This window comes from Benincasa hispida, chromosome 3, assembly GCF_027475165.1.
Source record: "Benincasa hispida cultivar pf3 chromosome 3, pf3_genome.v1.1, whole genome shotgun sequence".
Classification (NCBI taxonomy): Eukaryota; Viridiplantae; Streptophyta; class Magnoliopsida; order Cucurbitales; family Cucurbitaceae; genus Benincasa; species Benincasa hispida.
In genome coordinates this window covers 9489076-9502129 of record NC_143480.1, presented here as the reverse complement: position 1 = coordinate 9502129, position 13054 = coordinate 9489076, and the positions used below count along the sequence as shown (strand labels likewise).

Below are 13054 nucleotides of genomic sequence, written 5' to 3'. Positions count from 1 at the left end.
AATCTTTCTTTGATGTGGATATACTTAGCCTTTTGAAGGCTGAAGTTCGAGTAGAAGTAGTCGTTGGACATTGGTCTTCTTCACCTACTATGGCCATACACAATCTTTGAAAGACTGAAGATCGAGCATTTGAAAACTTAATACGATCGAAGACAGAAGTTCTTTGCTTCATTTCTTCTGAGTTATTGACTTCTTCAACAGTCATATGATTGTTGTCAACCTCCACTATGCCGACAGTGTGACATGCAATCACTTTTGATACTTTTTTTGGATGATTATTGAGAAAGCTTCTTGGGAGAAATTACGCCAAAGTTGTTGGCCGTTGGAATTGAGGGAAGTCATTGTCTTCTTTCTTAGCAGACTTAGGCTTCCGTGTCATCTTTTTGCCTTTCTTTTTATGAGTCTTGTTCCTTCTTCTATAGCTTCGATAGGAACGCGACTCTTTTTGGGTAGAGTTTGGCTGTCTTCTTTTTCGACGAGTCACAACTATCCACCCTTCGTTGTCATCTTCAACGAGCTCATCTTTCTTTTTGGAATTTACTATTTGAACTTCTTGCTGGAACCAAACAACTATAGGCTCGAAGGCTCCGAACTGGATCAAGCTTTTTCTTTGAGCATGGGACACGGATAGTGTTGGAACACTTGAAGTCGCCGCTACTATAGCGTGATTTTTCTGAGCTACTTCATCCAAATCTAGCTCAATCTTCTTTTCACGAGCCAACTTTAGAATTCGTTCCTTCAGCACGAAGCACCTTTCAAATGGGTGACTAACGACCCGATGATACTTGTAGTAGTTAGAATCATCTATTTTTCCTTCTTGTTCCGGCCGCTTGCATTCCGGTAGCTAAATAAGTTGCTCCAACATATCAACCACATCAGAGTCAAAGAATGGATAAACCTTCTCTTGTCTTTCTTTAAGAGTTAGACGATGCTTCTCGCCCTCATTGTACCTTCTTTCAAATTTTGTTTATTTTCATTTGGAGGAAAATTTCAGCGGGGTCACATGAATGACCATAGATTCTTTTGTGGCACTATCCACGATATTTTCAGTGCCCTTGGCTTCATTCTTGTATTTTCTCCCTTCAGGGACTAGGAAATCTTTAGTTCCTCTGTTGGCGATGCTCAGCTCCATATCATGAGCGCGTGTTTCCAGCTTCTCAAACGGATGAGGTTTTATCCCTTGTAGGATGTAGAGAAGCTCCCAGTGCATGCCTTGAATGCACATCTCCACTACAGATAATTCAGTGAGTCTATCTTTATAATCCAAACTTAAAACTCTTCATCGGTTGTTATAATCGATGACTGTCTCTCCCTTCCACTGTTTGGTGTTCATCAGCTCCATCATGCTAATAGTGCACATTGTACTGTAGAAGCGGTTCAGGAACTCCCTTTCTAGCTGTTCCCAACTGTCAATCACTTCTGGCTCCAAATCAGTATACTAATCGAAAGCATTTCCTTTCAAGGTGCGGACGAACTGCTTGACTAGCTGATCTTCTCTGGTTTTTGCATTTTCACAGGTTTCAATGAAGTGTGCAACATATTGTTTTCGATTGCCCTTTCCATCAAACTGCTGGAACTTTGGAGGTTGATACCCAGTTGGCATTCTCAGGTTGTCGATTCTCTTGGTGTATGGCTTGGAGTACATAAAGGAAGTTTGCAACAGTCCTCCGTACTGAGCTCTTATGGAGTTTGTAATCATATCCTGGAGCTTTTGAACTGACATGGAGGCAACAGATGTGGATTGTGGTGGCTAACTTTCCTGCAAGACAGTCTTTCCTTTGTCATTGGCTTTTGTAGCTAGAGATTGACTTGACTCAGCAGTATCTCGAGCTTGTATCTAATCTCTTAAAGTAGTGATTTCATGATCTCGCTCCTCTACAGCCTTCATTAGGAGATTTATCTTTATCTCCATCTCTGTTATGGTCGACTCAGTCGTTACGTCAGCCATGATAACAAACACTACATCAAAATGTGATTCTTTCTCTGATAGATAAGTAGCAGAAGCATAGTTTTCAAACAAGGGATTTTCTCTGATGACGATCCCATCTTTAGGAAATTCAGTCAGCTGGTCCCAAATTTCCTCCGTGGTGACAGAGCTTATGTAAGTGCTGCTTGCAACGGTAGCTTTGGATGCAACTTTCTTTGGTGCCATTTGTAGGTTTATGGACTTGGATGACGAGAGAGATGAGAGGTAGAGAGATCCCACTGGGTGTGCCAATTTGTTCACACGAGATTTCAAGCGAAAATTATTTCGTGGAACTTGAACTTTGTATTTGTATTAATTTTGTAGAAAGTGAATACAATCTCTAATACATAGTATTTTGATACTTTCAAAATAAACTATAATCTTTAAATTGGTTGATCTTCTTGAACGATCAGCCTTTGGGCTTGTTGATTTTCTTGGGTGATCGACCTTTGAGCTTGTTGATCTTCTTGGATGATCGACCTTCAGGCTTGTTGATCTTCTTAAATGACCAGTGTTCGCACGAGGCTTCCGGAGAAACTTGTTTCGTGGAGTTGAACTTGAGTTGGTGTTGATATTGAGGTTGGTTTGATGCGATGTGGTTCGATCTCTAGTACTTGATTCTCTGATTCTCTCTCAGTTGGGTGGATATGCTTGTCTTGAAGAAAAAAAGCACCGAATGTTCTTGAAGTAGAAGTCTTGGCAGAATGTTTGTATCTTCAAGGGTCTTCTATCTTCTAAGAGTGCAACTTCAGGATTCTTGGGAGTCTTCTGCTTGTTGATGAATTCTCTTTGGGCTCTCTGAATATAGAATTGCTTGTATCTTTAAAGGACTTCAGTCTTCAGAAGGCTTATATCTTCAAAGGACTTCAGTCTTCAGAATGCTTACATCTTCAAATGACTTCAGTCTTCAGATGTGGATGCTTGCATCTTCAAAGGATTTCAGTCTTCAAAATGCTCTTCAGGTGTGGTCAGCTTCAGGAGTCAAGAAGTATTCTGATTATAGAGAATTCCCTATAAGCTCTCTAGAGTATAGAATTGTTGACCCCTCCAAATGAGGAGAGCTTATCTATTTATAAAGTTCAAGGGCTTGAGCTTAGTTGATCCATGGGCCTGGCCTTTGGGCCCAATTAGTTGGACTTGGGCTTGGTTGGTCCATGAGGTTGGCCTTTGGACCCAATTAATCGGATTTAGGTCTGATTTGACATTTGGGTCAAATTCAGCCTATTTTTGGACTTAGTTGGACTTTGACCTAAATAATAATATCAAATTGGGTCCAATTAATCTGATTTGATTCAACGGTCATGATAAAACCACGTGGCGTCATCGAAATTTGTCTTTAACTTCAAAAATTTCTCATTCAACAAGAGGGTTTAAATGGATACATCTGTGACAGTTCAGGGTTTAAATTGACACAATTAATAGTTTTATTAGTTTATAGTTTAAATGGATACAACCCTTCGATGTTTAGGAATATAAATTGATAATTATTCTAAATTTTATTTGTAAAAATAAGTTTAGTAATTATTTTAATATATTATTATTGTCTTATTAAAACAAATAATTATATTATTTTTGTTAAATTAATATCAATTAGTTAATTAATTATAATAAAAAATATATATAAATAAAAAGAAGAGAAGAAAAAACAATTTCAAAAGTATAAAGAAAACATTGTCAGAGAAAAATATATGTTTGAAAATAACTATTATAAGCAAATGGTGAGATAAATATGTTTGTGTTAATTCCTATTGAAAAAAGCCTCCAATCAAGCCGTCTTTGAAGGTTGAACATAAAGTGATGAGGATATATATAATTAGAAAAAGAAAACTCATATGCCACTCAATTCCAATTCTCATACCCTATGATGTCTAAATAACTTAGAAATCTAGGTACTGGGTGTACAATTTATCAGCAAATTACTCAAATTTAGCCAAATCCAAAACCTCCTCAAAAATTCGAGTGGAGCATGGCAATATCAATTTTCCATCTTGTCCCAAGTGTATTTCATCTTCAAATTGATTAAAAAATTCTTGAAAAGTGATAGAAGATAAGTATTTTAGTGAAACGACGTATCGTTTTTGTTCTTCTCCAACGTAAATCACAAAATGTCCTTTCTTCATCCTCCACTTTCTCAACAACTCATGCAATTTTTCTAAAATCTTCATCTTTACAAAATTAATGTTGCAATGGATTGGAAGTTGTGAAAATGAATAGGTAAAACTATGGTGGGTCATGCTTTTTATATAAGAGAATTCCAACTTAATATCCGCATAGGATTTACAATTACTTTTCCTATTTGGATTCAAATTTTGAAATAATTGTTCAAATATTGCTTGTTCCTACATTTGCTATGACCCAATTTGTATAGGTCTATTTTAGGTTTCCCTTTTTTTAAAATTTTTTTTTGAAAATTCCCCAATATTGAGCCACATTTTTGCTATGTTAGAAGTCCTCTCTTTACCCAATAATAACCAATGTTTTTCTTTTTCTTTTTCTTTGTTCTTTTTTTAATTTAATTTGCCACGCTTCTATTCTATTTTCTATCATGTAAGTTTATTCTCAATATGTACCCTCTGTATATATCGTTTTTATTGTCAACCGTAGTTATCAACAATTAAAATAAATTTCAAAAGTTCTAAAAGAAATCAAAATCACTATATTTACAAACAAAAATTATTTTAAATGTAAAAATATTTACAAATAATAGCAAAATATCACCATATATCTACAATAGACTGCGATGGCAGATAGAAGATGAAATTTTACCTTATTTTATAAATATTTTGATTCATTTTCCTATATTTGAAAACAACCCAAAAAATCAATCTAAATAATAATAATAATAATAATAATAATAATAATTCTCCTAACGTTTTAATTATTTTTCAATTTAATAGACTTTTCCTTAAAGGCTCAATTGTATTATTTGTGTACTAAAGTTTTCACATTTTTTTTAGACAAATTGCAAATAAAGTAAACAAATCTAAAGTATTAATAGGTATAGTAATATATATAAATATAAAAAACTCTTTAATAAGAATCGTTTTTTATAAATGTTATTATTCACTCTGTTATTAACCTAAAAGTACTACTCATTATAATTATCTTTTTTTTTTTTGTTTTTGTTTCTTCGTCTTCCTAAATTTAAACTAATTTATAACACACGGTTTAATAACTATTTTTTTGTTTTTGTTTTTTAAGATTAAGTGTATAGATACTATTTTTACCCCATATTTCTTTATTTGTTATATATCTTTTACCAACTGTTTAAAAAATAAGCTAAAATTTGAAAATTAAAAAAGTAACTTTTAAATTTTTTTTTTATTTTTAAAATTTAGCTAAGAATTGAAATTGTAATTAGAAAAGATACTACAATAGAGAGGAAACAGGCTTAACTTTAAAAAAAAAAAATAAATAAATAAAATATTTACAGGACAATGAAAACAGTAGATTTAAGTTAAAAATACACCAAAAATCAACTAAAACATATATTAGTATTAAAAAAAAAAAGGGTTGCATCACAATTACATTACACACATGATATATTGGAAAAATTGATCGGAATTCTTCAAATACTTTTTCAATTAGTCATCGATAGATGACATCTGGTTTCTGTTTGTTTCTGGGAAAAGTGATGGAGAAAATGAAAGCTCAAACGCTTCGGTATTTTGTTTTATACTCTTGAAGTTGAGGTACATCAGGCAATTGAATACACAGGTTTCGAAATTCAAGAAAACGAAACGAAGAAAAATTACCAAACTCAATAATCTTCCATCATAACAATTTGTAAAAATCAGGGTTGGAGGAATTGTACTTCATCTCCTTCAGCATTGTTTTATCAAATAGCACTTCAACTTCTCGAATTTCTCCGACTTCTGATCATCTTCAAGATCACACCGATCACAATCGGAATGCAGATTCGTCCCGATATTTCATTTTCAGCGGCGTTCGTTTTCGAATCATCTAAGCCTGCAGAATTAACCGACACACTCTGGGTCTCCTCCGTCGGGAAGTACAACCACGTCTTGTCGGCCGGCTTTAGTCCGATCAGCCGGCCGAGAGAAACGCTGTGGTCTTGGAAGAAAGACGCCGTCGACTGTTGGAAACCAAATGTAATTAGTAAAGGAAGAAGAGTTAAATTTGATAAATGAAATACAGAGAAAAGTTAAGGAACCAGAGTATCGAGTTCAGAGGAAGAGAGAGAGGAGAAACTGATTGAAGGAATGTGCAAATCAAGGGAGGAATCGGTGGGGCCCGGCGGTAATCTCTCTTCCCCTGGACCTGCCATTATCCGAAGTCTAGTGTTCATAACTTGGAGTCCAAGCGGCCAACCATTGAGGATTTGTTGATGATCCTACAAATAATTAATAATTAGAATAAATTAAATCAGAAAGGGGGAAGCCATAATTGGTTGAAAGTGAGTTGAAAGGAAGGAGGCACTGCACACAGTGTGGTTAAGCATGGCGGTTTTGGAACGAATTAGTTGGTCAGAACAGGGGAGATCACCAAATTCAATGTGGTTTTATATATATATGAAGAAGATGAATGAATTGGGGGGTTTGAATGATTGAATTTGAGGGAAATTTGGGTGAGAATCTCGAGGGGGCTGCAGATATCATTGAAATTTATCGGATTCAACAAACAAAAGGAGAGTTAGAATTTAGAACGCTATTTAATTTTGCTTGTAAGAAAACATTGGGTCATTTCATTTCTATTGCGTCCAAAAAAACCACAAACAATACAAACTAGTAATTGCACCTGAATAAGTAGTTCCTCTTCTTTTTCGAAATGAAAATTCATTTTTTTTAGGTACAATAGTTTTATTATTAGTAGTAGTAGTAGTAAATCAACCTGTATTTTTTGTATTTTTTAAACTCAAAATAAGGATATACTCATAAAAAAATTATGTTTTTAATTTAAGCAAATAGGTTGCTGCAACAACCTTTCTATGTTTGAAGAAGCCAAGGGATATATAATGGGGTAGAGAATTGACAATGAAAGGGGCAGGTGGAGAGTGGAAAAGGGTGCAAATATGGATATTTACAACAGCCAATGAGTGCTCAAAACAAAACTTCAAACTGATCATCACTCCACTTAGACCTTTGTCAATAGGATGCCATGGTCATCCTAACCATCCCTTCTTTGACTAAAATGGTTCTAACATACTTTGATATGGCTCTAAAATGGTTTGTCCATCCCATTTCGTTGTGTGTGGATTATTGAGTAAATTAGTAGTTACCAAGGTCAACCCCCTCATGGTTGTGTAAAATTTGACGATATAGTCATTTTGAAAATTCATTCAGTTTATTCTCTACCTCGATGCCTCTTGTCGCGTGGGACGATCTATCTCTATTAATTTTGAAGCAATGATTATGGATGATAGAGGTTTAGCTATTGTAGTTATGCATGGTTTTAGAGATATTTATTTAACACATATTTGTGTTAAGGCGGTTGGTATTTTGGAAGGAATTAAGTTCGCCAAGAGGTTAGGCGTAAACCGATTAACCCTTTGTTTTGATTCAGTTATGCTGACTAATTACATGATGAACAAGTTCGGTGTTTCTTTGGTGAACATGACTTCTTTCTTAATTGATATTATGTCTTTGATGAATTATTTCACGATATCCTTTTTATTCATATTTCGGATAAGTTAAATAAGATGACCAATTCTTTAGCTAGTCATTTTTTTTTTTCAAATTTCATTTGTCTGACACAGTTTTTTTTTTTTTGAGAAGTTGTCTAATTCTTGAATTGATCGTCAAAATTTTGTTGCCAATTATTCTGTTCTTAATATAATATTCACTTTTTTTTTTGTCAAAAATAAATAAATCGTGAGAAAGATTTTAGAAAAACATAAACTATTAAAAAAGAAAAATTAAAATGAAACCAGCAACTTCTAATTTTTCCTATAATTTTTTTTCATAATGTTTTTAATTTGTACTAAAAAAATCCTAATTCATAGCGATTTAATTTTTGGAAATAGAACACAAGAAAAATGAGATGAGTATAAAATGAACCAAAAGTAATAATTTTTTAAAAACATGTGGAATGAGAAAATCAAAATTCTAATTCTAAAGTTATCAATATAAATACTATATCAATAGAATATGTTCATTTTAGAGAACCTAAATAAAATAGCGACATACATTAAAATGTATTTTAACTTAAGGTAACGTTTCGAAAATTTAAGAAGTATATAATTGTTGTCATGGAATCTGAAAGAGCATAGATATATAAGTTGATTCACCGACTTTAGTAGACTTGGACCAATTGTTTAGAAACTTTTTTTTTTTTTTTTTTTTGAATAATAATAAACCAATGTAGCATTGATTGTTTTTACCTTAAATACACGCTGCAAGGGAAAGACTTTGCTGGCATGCATTTATTGTGGGCCAAATTAATGAAATTAAAACTTAGCATTGACCAAAACTTCAATCTCCAAGCTTAAAATCTTGGCAGATGAACGAACTCCTAAACATTTTTATTGTTTTCTAACTATTAAGTAAATAATACTCAAAAAGAAAAAAAATGTAAATAATTAAATTTGCATTGAGAAAAGTAATACGGAATCAAAACTCAACATCTTGACCCCAGCGTAGCTTAGTGATGTTGGTATATGTACCTTAAGTTAAAAGTTGTATATTCTAAATAGACCTCTAATATATAATGTAATGTTCTAAAAAAATCATTTAAAATGAAATATCCTCTTAAGAATAAAAATTACAAAAAAAAATCTTCAACAATAAGTAGTTTTTCAAAAATCAATTGAAGGTTGAATCTTCCATTAAAAAACTTTGTACTCACAAAAGTTGTTTAATAAAAATTGTGTTGCAATTTTTTTTGTGTATCATCATAGTAGTAATATATGATGATGATTATGACTTGAATTGGAATTTACATTATGGATACAAAATAACGATGGGTGTTATGGGTAGATTTATTGAGATAGGCCAACTGAGAGTATAGTGAGTTAGGAAATTATCACACCTCCTCCTAGATTATCGTCCTAACTTAAGAAAGGATATTAAGATAACAAATATCAACCCTCTTATGACATCTACTGTCCACTTATTTCCTTGCTTGAACCGTTCACCTGTTCGACCTAATAAACAATAACATATTTATAATATGCATTCAATTTCATTTTTCAAACCCTTAGGCAACTAGAAACTTTTACATACTTGGGTTCAACATACAAAAATATTTACAGACTTATGTGTACATCAAGAAAGTTCCTCATAACCTGACTAATATGAACAACACATTGAGACAAAGAAAATACATTATTAAGACCTAGATGACTCCAATCTATCTGATAACTGAGGATGTGGCAAATTATCTGTAGTAGACTAGGCACCGGGAACATGTTCACTACTTAGGGAAGAAAACATTTTAAAAACATGAGCTAGGAAATCCAGTGAGTGATTAGTTAAGTACAAACATGTTTGAAAAAGATAATCAAAGATGAAATAAATACATGCTTTCAGAACCTCAAGAATATAAAACATTCAAGAAAACATTTCCATAACTTTGAGATCTAGAAAATATGCTTAAATCTCATTACTCATAAATAGTTCGTAAACTTGTACCCAAAGCCTTAGTTGAGGTAGAACAAGCTCAAGACACTCAACATTGATAACCTTAGTTGATGTAGAGTAATCTCGATACAATCAGTGTCGATAACTCTCATACGTGTACGTAGAAATGCCCTAAAAAAGCTAAGCGCTCCTGCACACGGCCCAAAACCTATGTGTGTGCCAAGGTGGGTTCCAAAGACCTACATCATATTCACCCTCTGGACTTTCTGGATACCTTGATCTCCTTGAGTATCGAGAGTCTTTAAACTAAGGTACATGATTCAACAGTTTATAAAACTATGCTTTAACATTAGGACACTGTAAACATATCATAGGCATCAAAACATAAATAACAAATAGCTTTCCTTAGAAACATATTGGTTCAAATCATGCTAGTAAAATTCAAGTCTCATGAACATGCTTAAGTCATAGCCTTTGAAAAGATACACTACTACAAAAACCACATTACTTGAAGCTTGGAACTTTTGAGTGCTTGACATTTTTTATAAAAAAAGACGTCAAGTAACATGTAAATTTGATTAAAAACGTCAAGAATAATGAAAAAAGTGGAAGGTTGGCAGAATTTTGTGGATTTTTTTACACTAGCCTAAACTTGACATTTTTAAAATGTCAAGTTTTATAGGTTTTAAATTGACACGTTTTAAATAACAAGTATAAAAAATAATGAAACCCTTTATTTTTTTATTCCCTCCTTTTTCATCTTTGTTTCCCCCTCTCTTGTTTTTATTTTCCTTCCATCCTTGATTACTAAACCTTACTTCTTTTGCGTGAAAGCGACCGAAACGCCTCCCTTCCTCATCATCTTCTCCTTTGATTCTCTCTTCCTCACTCTACCCCACTTCTTCCTTACCTTATCACATTGGCTCTCATCGTTTAGTTCGCCCCTCCCCCATCATGTTCTTCATTTCTCAACCGCATATCTGTTATAGCAGGGTTGGGGAGAAGAGTCTTCAAATTCCACATTAGAAGTGTGAACTTCTTCTTCTCATTTCTTTTGCATTTTCCTTTAGTTTATTTCTTCATAACACTTAAAAATGAACTTGTACATAAAACATCATTTTAATTTGAAATTTCAATTCAATTTGAAAGTTTCTAAACAATGAATTTAATCTATACAATTAAATTCATTTTATGTTTCAAATCTTTACCAAACTTTCACTTTCTTTCACTATATATATCTAACATCAAGTTAGCATATTATACTTGACAGTCGAATACAAGACGTTTTTATAAGCGTCAGGTATATTCTTTACTTGACATTGCAGAAATATCATGTAACCCCGTTTTTGTAGTAGTGATAAATGATGAATCTTATGACAATAAACCATTTTCATCATAGCTTCAAGGTAAACACTTAATATCAAAGGAAATCATGCTTTGAAAACATTCAAGAACTCATTTTAAAAATATTTTGTCATTTACTGTCACTAGTTAGCTCCAACGGTCTAGAGGCTATTCCAATCTTTGTTTGTTTTGAAAAATGAATTAGAACCATTGGTTCACCTCTAAGTAATCCTAATAGCTTTCAAAATATTTTGTACTTCTTTAAGTTTCTAACAAATCTTTAAATTCCTCTTAGAATTCATACTTAGTCATTTTTTAGCTAAAAATCTATAACACTCTTAAGTGGACTCAAATTTGCTCACCAACTCTAAATTCCCAAATCAGGCCAATGGCAAAACCATGATAGCTAGGTGCACAGCCAAGGGTAGGGCTAGGTGCTATGATACACATATAGGAATGTAGTCGCGCGCACAGGGTGTCCTGATGAGTGGTGTGGACAACAACATGTGCGCTCGTGTTGGATGTCGAGGGTGCACGGGCTAGATGTTGAATATGTGCTGCTAGGCATCAATGGTGCGTGCGAATGAGGCGTGCGGGGCACTTCGCTTGTGCAAGCCCCGATAATTGAATATGTGGGTATGGGCGATGGGGGTCACTTGGTTGGGCGTCGTTGCATGCACAGTGGGTGCTCAATGAGCGCTGCACTAAGTGCCACCAACATATTACTTTCCTGCCTAGCTTCTTTAACCTTCAGCTAGCAACCTTCTTTCAAACACCTAATTTTTAGATTGTATTTTCAGTACACAAAACACTATTTTCAGCCAAATTAATACAAATTTTCTTCCCATAAACCTCTTAAACAATTTTTATTAACTTACCTCCAAATTTGAGCTTCTAATTCCTCCTAAATAGCTCAAAATTCACCAAAAAGTCCAGCCTACTTCGATTGCTCTAAAACTCAGAACAACCTCAAGTTTCTCTTCAAATTTCAGCATCTTCTTGATTGAATTTCACCATGACAGCCCTCGGTGTTCTTCTTCACTGATCAAGCTCTGGTTTGGTTGCAAAATTTGCTCCTTTGCTTGAGTAAATTGGGCAAACCGAGCTTCTCTTCTTACCTCATATTTATACAATTGGCTACATGCTTTCATTGCTTAATAATTGGGCAGCTCATGACATACAAATTCCGTATTAAGTTCTTATTAAGCCATCTTATTTACCAATTAAAATTTAATTAATAAATAATTTTTTCAATACGTATCAAAATTAAAAGATAATTGATATGCCCTTCACCTCCAAACACCCTTTTCGGTCACCTCATGCTCAACCTCCCCGATGCATGCTATACACTTCTCCTCACCTCCCATTTTACCGACATATGGCTCACCTTTTACTTAGCCAATTTCCCTTCTTCCATTTTAGGTTCCATGCATAACTTATGTACTTAGCAAAATTTTTCCTTCACTTAGGCTACCTACTCTTTAATACTTCATCATACAACTCCATTTTTTCTTTACTTTGTAAGCTCAATGCCTAACCTCTTCTTTCCAATTTACTCTTAAATTTACCAAGTGTTTAAATCATTCAACTCATAAAGAACATTATTGTTGAAAAGGTTGTTTTTTCCCTAAGGGCATTTTTGTCTTTCTACATGGTGTCTACTATTTTAGGGTTTTAGTCTTAGGGTTATTTATATCTGAGTCTGGATGCTTTGTACTATGTAACAAAATTAATAAAAATTTCTCTATTGCAGTTTTTTGTCCCTGGTCTAGGGTTTTCCACGTTAAATCTTGTCTTCTTTCTTCTTCCTTTTTTTCAATATAGTATCAGAGCAAGGTGATGAACCCTAGCTGCTATCGAAGAAATTCAATCCTCCACCCTAGCCGGCAATGGAAACACAGTAGAAATAACTAATACCGCTGCAATTCAAGTTTTGGAACCAGCTATTTGGAACTAGCACTAGCCAACTCGCATTTGAAAGCAGACCACCAGCCGCGCAAGTTTTTTCAGTGGCGCAATTCTCCCAGCCGCACAGGGGATCAATGTTGTTTAGTCCCTTGAGTTTGCAGCTGGCCCTCCTATTGCATAGTCGATCGAGGTCTTGTCCTCCAGCCAACAATCGGTTGTGCCAATCGGCAGTCAAATGGGTCTAATAGCCTCCCTCCCTATCGTGCAGCCTTCCTTTAGTGTCAGGTCCTTCGAGCCC

The 13054-nt window shown here is 34.0% G+C and overlaps 1 protein-coding gene across 1 annotated transcript; it reads right to left on the bottom strand.

Moving 5' to 3' along the window:
• Positions 1-5610: 5610 nt before the first annotated feature.
• Positions 5611-6909, bottom strand: LOC120074324 (uncharacterized). Its single transcript, XM_039027413.2, has 3 exons — positions 6414-6909; positions 6141-6320; positions 5611-6062 (listed from the first exon to the last, which is right to left on the bottom strand). The coding sequence occupies exons 1-3, from the start codon at positions 6426-6428 to the stop codon at positions 5817-5819; spliced, it is 441 nt and encodes a 146-aa protein (XP_038883341.1). The 5' UTR covers positions 6429-6909; the 3' UTR covers positions 5611-5816.
• Positions 6910-13054: the final 6145 nt, after the last annotated feature.